The sequence below is a fragment of the Astatotilapia calliptera genome, chromosome 13 (assembly GCF_900246225.1).
Source record: "Astatotilapia calliptera chromosome 13, fAstCal1.2, whole genome shotgun sequence".
NCBI lineage: Eukaryota > Metazoa > Chordata > Actinopteri > Cichliformes > Cichlidae > Astatotilapia > Astatotilapia calliptera.
The window spans coordinates 23,777,603-23,790,680 of record NC_039314.1 but is presented as its reverse complement, the minus strand read 5'-3'; the positions used below and the strand labels follow the sequence as shown (position 1 = coordinate 23,790,680).

General features: G+C 39.2%; 1 protein-coding gene across 5 annotated transcripts in view; it reads right to left on the bottom strand.

Moving 5' to 3' along the window:
* Window positions 1–4,597: 4,597 nt before the first annotated feature.
* Window positions 4,598–13,078, bottom strand: part of abch1 (ATP-binding cassette, sub-family H, member 1) — a 37,471-nt gene continuing 28,990 nt past the window's right edge. For all 5 annotated transcript variants that reach the window (XM_026189525.1, XM_026189526.1, XM_026189528.1 and 2 more), the window contains 3 exons: window positions 10,796–10,955; window positions 9,498–9,602; window positions 4,598–7,697 (listed from right to left, as the gene is read on the bottom strand). In XM_026189525.1, coding sequence (XP_026045310.1) covers window positions 7,591–7,697; window positions 9,498–9,602; window positions 10,796–10,955 — 372 coding nt within the window. In that variant the 3' untranslated portion in view covers window positions 4,598–7,590. The remainder of the gene's footprint in view (window positions 7,698–9,497; window positions 9,603–10,795; window positions 10,956–13,078) is intronic.

Below are 13,078 nucleotides of genomic sequence, written 5' to 3'. Positions count from 1 at the left end.
AATCATAACTTTTATTGCCACGTGCACCACTAGCATGCGGTGCGCTGTATTTCTCCTGGTTTATTGCCCCTTTGTTAAATGGGACAGCAGTTAATTTGATGCAAGGCTTCGTTTCAAACTAACTTCAACTACACCGTGATGTTTTCAGGAAGAGTAAAAAATGGAACGTTTTTTGAGAATAAACATATGACGAGTCTCAAAATGATTAGAAGTAATGTCATCCAGATGTGTACAGTTGTAACCTGAATTTTCCTTCATCAGTTTCTTCATCAGTTACATCAGTTTCCCAGAGAGCCTTTTTACCATGCTCGTCTCCTACTGTTGCAAATTTGTTTGTGCATTTGTTCACATTGCACCATATATATGTATATTTGTGAGTCAGTTGCATCGGCATGACAACACAAACGCTTAGAGTTGATTTAAGTGTCATTGAGTGTAATTGCAGAGTCACTGACAGTAATTAGGTAGCACACCAAGCTCACCAACGCCTGTAATAGAGTGTAGAGAGACAACCAGTCTCTTATTTCACACTGAACTGAAGGACTGTTTTAATAGCAGCCTGTCAGTAAGGCTGTTATCTGTTTTCCAGAGGTTGCATTATGAGGTGTACAGCCTGGTTGAAATGTTAGATTTAGAGCAGCATGAGTGCACAGAAGCAGTTAAGACATGGCAAAGAGAATTGCGTGGGGATTTTCACAACTGAAACTGCATGCACATAAGCACACAAGCACATGTGGTAAATTTTAAACAGTCAACATGAAGCATTTCTTGAAGGAAACATCATTTATTTTTATATGTAAACACAGATCATAAGTCATTAGAACTACTAGTACTACTAATAATAATAACGGGAAGAAGAAGACAACTGATTTTTTTTAAGATGAACAATTTTTTTCAGTATTAATATCTGAATTTTGGCTCCATTTATCTTTTGATTAGGGTTTTAGTTAATATTGGGTGTAATTAAATATGTTCAGGTTTACTCTGCAAATTTTTCAATACCTGTTGCCATTTAATTTCACCTTCCATGTGAAGAAGTCATCTGAGACCCTCAGTCACAGACTGCGCACACATACACTCACAGGTCTCTTTGTTAGATATCTAATCAGCCAACGACATGGCAGAAACTCATCATTTGCCTGCAGACATGATGAAAATGATCTACGGAAGTTCAAACAAAGCATCAGAAAGGAACAAAGCTAATTTAAGTGACTTTGAATGCGGCATGGTTGTTGGTGCCAGAAGGGCCAGTCTGAGTATTTCAGGAATTGCTGATCTACTGGGATTTTCCCACACTACCATCTCTCGTGTGTACAGTGAGCATGGCCAAAATAAGAGAAAATATCCAGCGAGCAGCAGTTCGTTGAGTGAAAATGACTTGTTGATGCCAGAGATCAGAGGAGAATGGTCAGGCGACGTCAAGCTGACAGGAAGGCAACTGTGACTCAAAAAACCACACTGGATACAACCCAGATATGCAGAAGAGCATTAAGTCAAACACAATACGCTGAACTTTGAAGCACAGGGTGCCGTTCTTGTCAGCTAAGAACAGGAAATTGAACCTACAATTCACTTTGACTCACCAAAATTGGACAATAGAAGATTGGAAAAACCTTGGCTGGTCTGATGAGTCTCACTTCTACTGAGACATTCAGAGAGTCGGGACAGAATTAGGCAAAAACTACACAAAAGCATCAAGAGTATGAACAGTTCAGACAGCTGCTGGTGGTGTAATGTTGAGGAGCTCTTAGTACCAACAGAGCATTATTAAAATATTACAGTCTACCTGAGTGTTATGAACGCAGTGTCTTCTGATAGTGCCTTCCAGCAGGATAAATCGACTGCCACAAAGCTCAGATCATTGCCTCCACGGCCATCAGATTTCAGTCCAATAGAGCACCTTTGTGATGTGTTGAGCATCATGGATTTGTAGCCAAAATTTCTGAGGAATGTTTCCAGGACTGTCTTGTATTTGTGACATGAAGAATTAAGGCACAGTCCAACCCTGTGCAGAAAGGTGTACCTAATAAAGAGTCCACTGGCTGTATATTAAGCATCAAGAACAACTCCGCTCATAGAGTTCACTCTGTCTTGAATGGAATCCTCATTTTCCCAACAAACTGCACAACAATAGAAAAATGCAAAAGTCTGCTAAGGGCATCGGACCCTGTTGTTGTCCAAAAACATATCCGCACTGTTGCACAATGCAACGATTTTATTTTTATTCTTTGAACTCCTGAAAAACAACAGTGCTACTGATTTACACTGGAGAAAATATACTGTCTCACTGTTTTAGGAAGAGAGAACCTTTTTAAGATACATTTTATAGACTTCAAGTAAGTGAGTCTGGGTTGGGACTAAGTGTGACAGACAGGAGAGGCGAGATGAAAAGTGCTGAGAGATGAACTAATGCAATGTTGAGTTTGGCATCCCATGAGATTTGTTTTTCAGCCTGGCAGCGTGTGCTCACCTAAAGCAAATATATCAAACAATGACAGCTTTTTGTGTCAAAGCCCAGTTATGTAATATATGGTGCAGAGCCAAAAAAACATCCATTGCGAGCAGAAATAAGGAAATGTGCACACCGAAGAAAAACAGTGTTAATGCTGATGTTCGTGTTTGAAAAGAGGATGAATGCAGAAAACTGTCAAGGCTTAAAGTCAAGGCTTAAAGTCACGTCTTAAGTCGTGTCCTGGACAAATATTTTGAGTTGTATTACAAAATATGTATTTTGTGTTTGTTTGTTTGTTTTCTGCAGTTGTGTAAATACACTTTTTCCTTTGTGCACAAACGTGGCTTCAAGATAGTGCGCTGACAGCTCATACACAATAATTATGTTTGAATGTGTTTAATGAAAGAAACATTTGTGCCCAGGTCGTAAACCCACACAAGCATGCACAGACTCATTATCTCCCATAAACATGAACAATGGGCCATGAGGCATGCTTACCACACATAGTCATGTTCCATCACTTCAGAGGAGGAAATGCATTAAATTCCCAGCCTAACCCCAACCCTTGGGCTTTGATCATATATTTTTCTTATGTTTCTAGTCCCCAAAAGTTGAGTCCCCTCAATGCGACTGAATAAACAAACAAAAGCACTAATAACATTAATCTGACGCAAACAAAGGCACACAGAGTTCAAACAGTCAAGCAGTCAGATAAGAATACAAGACGCAGTGGGGTCCTCTCCATCACTAAGGTAACAAACACAATGACGCAACTATGAAGTCATCAAATAAATCCATCGTGCATGGCCTCCGGGTGTTTATCGTAACCACAGGAATTGCGGGGATTTTATAGGCATCGAGTGAAATCTGGCATGGCTCCAATATTCAGAAGGAGGAGACAAAGAGAGGATTTTTCAGACGAGTTTATTGTCTGAGAATACATGAATGCAGACACGCTTGTCCACTTTCACAGTGCATAAATGTCACAACACAGGAGTATAAATGCTTTACATGCCCTTTAGGGAGAGACAGCGGAGGTAGAGTTTGGAGCAGAGAGGATGTGATTCAACCTGGCAGCACAAACCTTCATAACATTGTTTATATGAACTGCAATACTCCAACTACAAAAAGACTAAACTCTGAATAAGACTTGGCTGCTTCTAATCATGCTATCAAGGTGAACTGAAGAAAACTTTCAGACTTATATTCACTGAAAAAAATTGTTTAAAATTTCTTAACAACATAAAATATTTTTGATAAGATCATCAGCGATTACATTTGCTTGGGTGTTCGACACTCATAGTTCAGCTAATCTGCTTTCTGAGGGCATTACGGGTGTTTGGTCAGATCTGGCTGATGGTGGCTTGGCAACACAGACAAACAACACAACAAATGTAGTGATTTGACTGCAAAAAACTCAATTGCAACACGTACGATTTGCGCAACCACTTCTTGTCGTTCCCTCAAAATGAAAAAAAAAAGAGATAAACTGGCTTATCGAGATTAACTGAGAAAACACATTTTCAGAATAGGGAAATCGGACATTTCAAGGACACAAGCAGCCGTTACTCTCCGCAGGGTACACCACAAAGCTGCGCAGGCTGCAGTAAGGCATAGCAGTAGTTCAGCTAAATGCTGAAATTAATAACAAAGCAATGAAAAATGCAGATCTCTTGGTGGCGCAGAACTAAAGGTCAGTGAATGTTGTGCTGCATCCATCTTGTCTAAAATACTTAACCTTTTCATGCATGAATTATGACAACCTCAATCAGGATTATATCTTTTAGCATTTTTAGTAATCTTTAGGCATGAAAGGATGAATAAAAATACTTGAGAAAAAAATTCTGATTGAGGTTGTCATAATTCATGCATGACAGGGTTTAATAACAATAATTACAATGAAACACGTCATACATCTATAGTAACATTGAACAACCAGTGGGTGGCAGGGTATGGAGTGACACATCAGTGTCCAATGCAGAGGTTTATGTGCAAGTATACCACCAACATGACACAAATACAAGAAAACAGCCTTTGAATAGCTGTCCACTGTAGTGACCACTATGCGTGAAAGGGTTAATTTGATATGCTTGTTCTTGTGGTGTCGTTAGTATTATAGAACCAATACAGGAGAATCCCCATAGCTCATTTAAATCAGAATCTTTAGTTGGATCATTGCAGTTCATGTAAATCATAAGATGCAAAGACATGCAGGCTTTTGCTCAGATGTTTGCGTTTACATATTATTTAGCTGTAGGTACTGGAGTGTGGGAAAGTAAATGTAAGTAGTGAACACAAGATTATGACTCAGTAATCGATTCAAAGCACTTTTGAACAAAAATCAGAAATTTTACACAGATCAAACTGAGTTTTTGGCAACAATATATCAGCTTTCCAAGAACAAACAAAACAAAACAAAAGCATTTTCACAGAATCAGCAACAGTTTTACACGAGCTGTACCAATTTTACCACCACTTTAACATGATTTTATATAGAGACACATTATCGTGTGATGAAAGTCAACTGAGGCACAGAGGTAAGAATATGAACAGAGCTACAGTATATCCTCACAGTCCATTTAGAAATCCTCTGAACATAATAGAAAGCTGTTTAAATAAGATGAATACGTCAACGCTCCCCTATTTCTACCAATCAAGAACACAATGTCCCATAAAATGTGCGACAGGAACACTGATGAATGTACAGCAGAGCAGCAAGAGCAGATTTACAGTGCAAGAAAATCTCAGTACACAGCATGGTGTATGCACATCATCATTAAGCCATAATGTAAGCCAACACAAAGCAAGCAGAGGGACTTACAATCATTTAGATTCATTATTTATCTTGTTAAAGGACATATTAATGATATAACTGCCATTACCAGCACTGTTGCATCATGGGTAAAAAACCAACCAACATTATGCATCAGTATGTGTTTTTAGATCAACAGGATGGAAACAAAAACTGGGTAAAAAGTAAAATCTGATTTATTAAACATTAATGAATGTAAACATTTCGAAATCTTAGACTGGCACGACATGTAATGCTGGTTTGGTGCTTTTGCAGCACTGTGGGTCTCTCAAAGGTTTTTACATTTAAAGAAACACGTTGATATTTTGAGAAAATAGATAAAATGATTTTTACCAATGTCACTTCTTAAAAAGCTCTTGAACAGCAAAAAAATACTTGTGGTTGAATAGGTCCTTATTTTTATTTTAGTTCAGTCATTTAGTTATATTTTTTTGATGAACCAAAACATGTATTAACCTTTAAATATTTTTGTGTTTTTTTTAAATTGGGCAGGTTGTTTTACCCTTTCCTGTATTAGCGCTAAGCTAAGCCAACGGTTTACATCTTCCCCTATTATTAGGCCACCAGAAAGTCAAACTATTCCTCTGAAGACATGATGCTATGGGTAAAGGCAGACAGCTCACTGGTTTACACTTAAGTTATTCTTCTGCAGTGAATCTATGCAGACACTACGATGTAGCGTACACAAGTGGCCCACATGGTTTTCTAGCATTTACACCTGCCCTTGCATCAGTGTGACATATAATTACATTGCTGGGGAGGTGCACATCAGGTTATTGTGCATGGTTTCTGGTTATGATGCACCTATGATGTAGATTTAAGACAGAAAAATAAACAACCTGTGAGATATAGGCATGTCTTGTTTTAAAATTGTTTTTCTCATTGTTTATTCTAACCTCTAATTGGAAACATACCCTCCCAAACAAAGAGTGGTATCTGTTGTAGGATATCAAAGCACCCCCAAAGTCAAAATTAAAATTTCTTCATTACAGTTTACTCCTACATAAAAAAGGAAGGAAAACCAAGCTTTCTGACTATAAACACCTTATTTCTGCATTTTCATTTGATTTTTCTTCCCTTTTTTTTTCTCCCTACTTTCCATAGCATGTTTAATTCAAAGCAGCATTACTCCTGTGTGCTTTTAATCTGTATTATTCTTAAAGAAAGATTAATAAAAAGTCTGTGTAAAAAATAGAGTTGTATGGATTAGGACAGCTATATACCAGCGAAAGGAAATCTGTCCAAGAACCTCCACTCTGTCCAGCAAAGTAGAGAGAAATAATAATTAAAAAACAGATACAGTACCAATACTTTCCCCATCACCAATCTCCTCCTAAAAGAGACGCAGGCACACAAAAAAAGAGGAAACCTTCAGGCTGAATAATGCACCTCTACGTGACGATTTTTCAGCACCTGGTAACACGGTGAGATGAAACCACTTCCTGTCAAGTCATAACCAGACAGGACAAAAAGCTGAACACAAACATCAAAAGCGAGCAGATAGAGAAGATGGTGTTTCTGTGGGTGAGAACCTTCTGAGCAACACGATGCAATCAGCACTTTAAAACTAGTCCCACGACATTATGCAACAATCCTCCACTCAGGTTCTCTGCTTGAAAAACATTTTCACATTTTCTTGTGGACGAAAAGCTTCTGTTGTGCTAAGATTCTTCTTTTTTATATAAACTTGAACAGATTTGTCTGTTTAATGCAAATATACACAGGATAGACAGTATATACTGCAAGGACAGTTACATTCACTTCCCCCCACCCCCCAAAAAATGGGCTGCTCCACTTGATGTAATATAAAGTGTATTACAGAAAAATCTTTAGTAGCATTAAAGACTAAGGCCAAACAAAAATAATAACACGTGACCCTGAGCTGGTGCATGGCCGTTCAGATGGTGTTGAGTTAAAGAAGCTACGGATAGAATTGAAACAAACTAAAGGACCACACACGATACTTAAATAACATATTGTGCATGTAGATTTTCTACTTTGTGTATTTCTGTGTGCAGCATCCTAAATTCACACTTGCGTTTAAACAGGCCAAAGGCAACTGCTGCAGCTTCAGGCAGCTGGATAAGGGACCCCAGGAGTCTATGTTTGTAAGTGTGTGTGAGAGAGACATAATTTGGAGGAGAGCGACTGATGCATTCAACCCATCAAACTATTACACCACAGTGAACCCCTCTCCTCCCTTTTCCCTCTTGCTGTTGCCCCAGTCCATCCACATGCAGGAGGCCCTGGTGAGTCGTTGACTTCAGGACTTCCCCTGACAGCTCCACCCCCCCCATTCTGAGGGAGGCTCTGTGGGGTGAGGCTGTCACGTCCGCAGCTTCAGGATGACTGTCGCCAGGATGAGGAAGAAAGTGTTCCAGCCCAGGGTAACAGCGAAGCCTCGCCACACCATCATCCGAGACAAACCCCAGCCTGATGGGAAGATTTATATCTACAATTACTACATAGATTAAGAAAACAAAAGACAAAACAAGCAAAGAGTGGACACAGAAAAAGACAAGGTCGACGATTTCAGCACCAGATTTATGCAAACTGTGATCAAAAAGTTCTGAGACTGCACCTACAAGAAAGCAGAAACTCTACCCCCTCACTTCAAGGTTGTCTCTATATGCACTTATGTGTATTTCCCTGAGCTCGTGCCAATTTAAGATTTCTTTCTAACCACCCTTTTATTTGTGATTTGTGCAGAGAGCAAGCATCAGCTTCTGTACCCATTTGACTCTTCATGTTGAGGACCATCAATGGGAGCTGGGCTGCAACTCAGAGACGTGTCAGGCATGTCAGATCAATTGTGCAAAAAAGGAGCATGCTTTTACATTTTTTGTTAGATATATTTACAGTGTTGTGCACTGTGACACTGTCCAATGGGTCAGACTGCCAGTGGGAAGCTCTAATGTAACCTGTGTGTGACCTTTGATGAAATTCCCCCAAACTGTGGTATGCATCACCCACCCGGCTTAACAGATTGATCCCTGCAACTTCTTCCGACAAAATAAATACAAGTTGAAGGTTGTTGTTTTGCAAACGCACACCTGCAAGTGGTCAGAGTGGACACGGAGAGATCAAAGACAGGGCAAGGCTGCTGAAAGAGACCCCGGTGTTTCAATAAAAATCAGGGACAATCTTTGCTTATTTTTTTAATAGCCGACAGTCTTTGAAGAATTTTATAGTTTTCCAAGACTTTAGTAAACTAACCCTTTATATCAATAAGAATAAGAAAGGGTTTACAAAAAGTGGACACAACGTGATGAGATTTAGAAATTTGTAACTTGTGTCTCTTTTTTTTCTGTCTATTAAAAAATTATCAATCAAAAAAAAAGAACTAAAGTGACTCACAGATGTAGCTTCAACTCATTTAAAGCTGACCTACTGTTAAATTTTCATGTCTGCTGGACTCTGTTAGAGTTGCTATGCATGTTTTAAAATAGACCTCAGAGCGCCCCTTAGTTTATCCTCGATTTGAAATAAGCTGTTGTAGCTCATTTTGCTTCATGCCAGTTTTCTTATAATGGGCTCCCCTTTGAAGGTGGGGGAAACCAAAAGTTTCGAGCAGACTCAAATTTTATCTCACAGGGATCTCTCATATATAAGCTGACCTCAGTATCTCAAAAAGGTTTTAGTACAAGTTTCGACCCCTGGAAAAAAAAGAAAATAAAACAAAGCATAATAGATTGATCTTAAATCTGGGTCTGCATTTATAGACAGGGACATCTTGTATGAGATTAAACAGTCATCAAGTCCAGTTAGCAAATGTGGCAGGATGAAGCTGCATTTTCCATGGTAAAAGAAAAGAAAGGTGGCAGTTCATTTCCTAAATTGAACTCTGACATTGTGGACTTGTCCCTGTGAGATTTTTTCCACCACATCTATACGATAAGGCCTTCAAACAGGAAATGGCTCCTCCGACTTCCTCTGTATCAAATAACACAAGGGGAGCTCGTGCTGTCATCAAGTCTTATTGTTCAGAGGTCAACAGGAGGAGAAAAGATTGGAAGACAGATGAAACCACTACACCTCCTGAGAGATGAGTTACACTGGACCCAGAGCTGATTAATGATTTAGTCAACTGGCTCCGTTGTTCATAACGTAATCATCTGAGCCGTGCACACGCTGCTAACTCTTACACGCTACCAATATGCCATATGGTGCGCAGCAACAACACATGACGTTAAACTGTTGTTGTGTGTGATGTGTTCTGTGCATGAGCGTTACCTCTGTACATGATACAGCGAAGGGCTTCTGAGGCGTAGGTCTGAGGAAGGACCAGGCTAAGGTAGCGGAGAGGATACGGGATACATTCCACGGGCCAGATGATACCTACATGACAGGACAGAGAGGACAATGTGTCAGATGTGGGTAAGATATCATTTACACCTCCAGCAGGAATGCTTTGTGTCTAGATTCTGATAACAAGCAGGCTGTGAAGCATTAAAATAATCTGCCCTTTCTCTTGTTTTTTTTCTGTTTTTTTTCACATTCCAAATCAGGTTCAAAGTTCAGTCTGAGCAGCTGAAAAACTAATCTCACTTCACAGTGCATTTAGCAGCTCTTCTGCAGCAATCACTTCATCAGCACACAAATTTTGCTTTGAATTGCAGATGTTCAGAATTCCATCTTTTTCTAAGGAAGTCTGGACTCAGAGTTCAAAGATGGAAATATTGTGATATGGCTGGAAGATCCAGAGCAGAACAGCAACAGGATGAACACTGCAGTGGAGAGATTTTATTCACTGCTGTTTCCGTCCTTTTAGGCCACAGCATCAAAATAAGAAAAAGCCTTTAAAGAATTTCTTATTATTCTGTGTGGTCTGACATCACAGATGTATGCAGAGTAACTATTACATCCTCCAAAAATATCTTCAAAAATATCAGTTTCTTTACTCATGAATCATTAACTGGGACTTAATCAAAGGAATAACAAGCATGTCAAAATTATATCACAAATCTGATATGCCTCACACTGATATAAGAGCATTTTACACTTCATTGTATATTTCAGGCATGTTTTTCTTGTCTGCATGTTTTTTCACTGGATTTTGTTGTTGTTGTTTTACGTGGCCCTTGGGAAGACTAGCAACCAGTTTGTGCAACTGCAGGGCTGCTAACAAGAAGTCTGATATGATATGAAAACACTGGATGACTTAGTGTGCATAAGAAAAACCAAAATTAAAGAAAATCTGCTACAAATGATTAAACATCAGTGAGTTAGGCAGTAGGCTTTAGTCTTTGTAAGCTTATTTGCACATCAGTGTCAGCAAAGGATAAACACATTTCCCATAATGTATATATACAAAATATTACACATCCTCCTACAGCTTCTAAAGTTTTGAGCTTTTAATCCAAATAAAACCACCATTTATTTGCACTACCTACACAAATGCTTACACCCAGTTCACAACATCAAAGATGATTTAATCAGATTCTAATTCCCTGATTCAGTGATGCTCAGACTCACACCTACTGTGCTTTTTAAGGCTTTTTACACTCACAACAGTAAATCTCACTGCTTACCACTAAGGATGAGATTGGGGTAGAAGATACCCAGAGCGGCCTGGTTGGCGCTCTGCTCGTCGTCGATTGCAGATGAGATTACGAGGCCAAATGAGATGCCTGTGACACCCTGCAGGACTATCAGAATTATGACGAGCACCAAGGACCCTTCGTTAGGGTTCTGCAAAGACAGAGAGAGAGAGAAAGAGATGAAGAGCAGGGGTAAGAAAAAGATAACAAGCTTGATTAAGTTGTGGGCATTTTAAATGCAAAGCTGCAGCAGACCTAACAGTTAAGAAAAATAGAGGGGAAGCTAGAACAAAGCAGTACTTCCAGCATCATAAACATGGGTAAGGGCCTTCCATCGAATTATTACTAAGACAGTGATGGAATTACTAAAAATCATATGGTTGGAAAAGAAAAATCTTCAACGACTAAGTGAGATAATTTTCTGCACAGTGTGAAGAAAACCTCTTTGCTAGGGTGCATAAAGATTGAACTCTGGATCAATGGGAAAAGGGAATAATCTCATATTTACGCTGTTCCGGACTGACTGGTGTATCAGCGTAAAAACAGAGGTGGATAAAGTGATGCACCTATTACGTCTACTTCCTGTGAGCCTCTCGGGGGCTGTGCTATGATCTGGGGTTGCTTCATTTTGTCAGGTCTAATTCAGCAACATTATGTACCCCAAAAATGAGGTGAGCTGACTGTCTGCATCTCATCATCAGTTCTGCTCTGCTTGGAAATAAATGTTGTAACATTGCATAAGGTCATCAAAATGATGCCACAGCTAATGTGCTGTGATTAAAGCTAAAGATGGTCAAGTATTCAATATTGTTTTAGCGAGCACAGTATTTCTTATCACAAGTAGAAAAAGCTGAATAAACACAGAGAAACTGCAGCATTACAACCAGATTTTTAAAACTTAGAAACAATGTAAGCTTTTCTTGTAAAATATATTACAATTGTCTGTCTGCTGGGAGTTTCTAAAACTATTTGAAGATGATAGTAGTTTTTTTAAAAAATGTTTGTGATGGTTTATGTTTGTGTCACAGAATTATTGATGAAGCTAAAGCCATGGAAAACCATGATATGATACATTTTAAAAAAGGAGCTGTGAAAGACGTTTGATGGACATGAAATTACACCAGCGCTTGCTGCATGCTCACTCCCGACATGATGTACAATCATCTTGTGTGGCTGTTAAAGGGGAATTCCACTATTTTATCATATCTGCATGGTCTGTGGGGAAAGAGAAGTCTGAAGATGAATAAATAAATAGAGGTGAGGAGTTAGAAAGAAATGAGATTGCAGGGCTGATCCTAATCTCTGTCTTAATCAGTTGAAAACTCTTTCCTAATGTGTAATAATTACGTTTTTAAGTTATGGTTGTTTTTTCCATCCCTGGACATTCAAGGCCATTTTAAGGAGTTTTAACATTTAGTTTCACCACAGATAACAAGGACAAATAGTTCTTACCCTGACTATACACCAGTGAAATGGTCCTGTGATGTTAATATGGGAAGTTATCATGCATTAAAGAGTGGTGTACAAAATCAGACACTGCAGAGAGGAGTTTAAGTGTCCACCACATGTAACATATCAGAGTGCAATACTAAATCACCTGGGGCAACTTTGAATCAGTGGAATTTTTTTTTAAATAACACAGGAAAAAACAAGAAGATGAGATGAAAAGAAAGCGGGGAAAAGATAAAAAAACAAAACAAAAAAAAACGTAGAAGCACTTTGATTTTCTGGACTTATCTTCAGCCAAAAATACCACAAGAAATGGAAAGAAATATCACTGATACTGAACTTTGGTCTGTGATGTAAATGAGATATGAAACTTTTCAAAGTCACATAAAAGCAGTAAAACAGAGACTGGAAATCTTGCCTCACAAGATTCCAGGTGATAAGCTCCCTCGCTAAACTGTGTGTGTGTGTGTGTCTGTGCCCTCCTTGGAGTGTTAAGACACTTCCCGTCTCCCCTGACAACGTGCAAAAATAAACCTGCACCAAGAGACCACATGACCACTCGGTTGCCACAGCAATCAAGGCCTGTTGTTGTGGTGATCCTGCAGTGATCCTTGGATACGGCCGGAGCGGGAAGTGATTTATGGAGCGGTGGGTTCTGTGGACTTGAGCACCTTAATTAAAACACACACACACACACACACACACACACACACACACACACACACACACACACACACACACACACACACACACACACACACACTAACATAGAGGAGCGTACGCATAAAAGCAGGTCCATGCATGAACTAAACGCACACTCACATT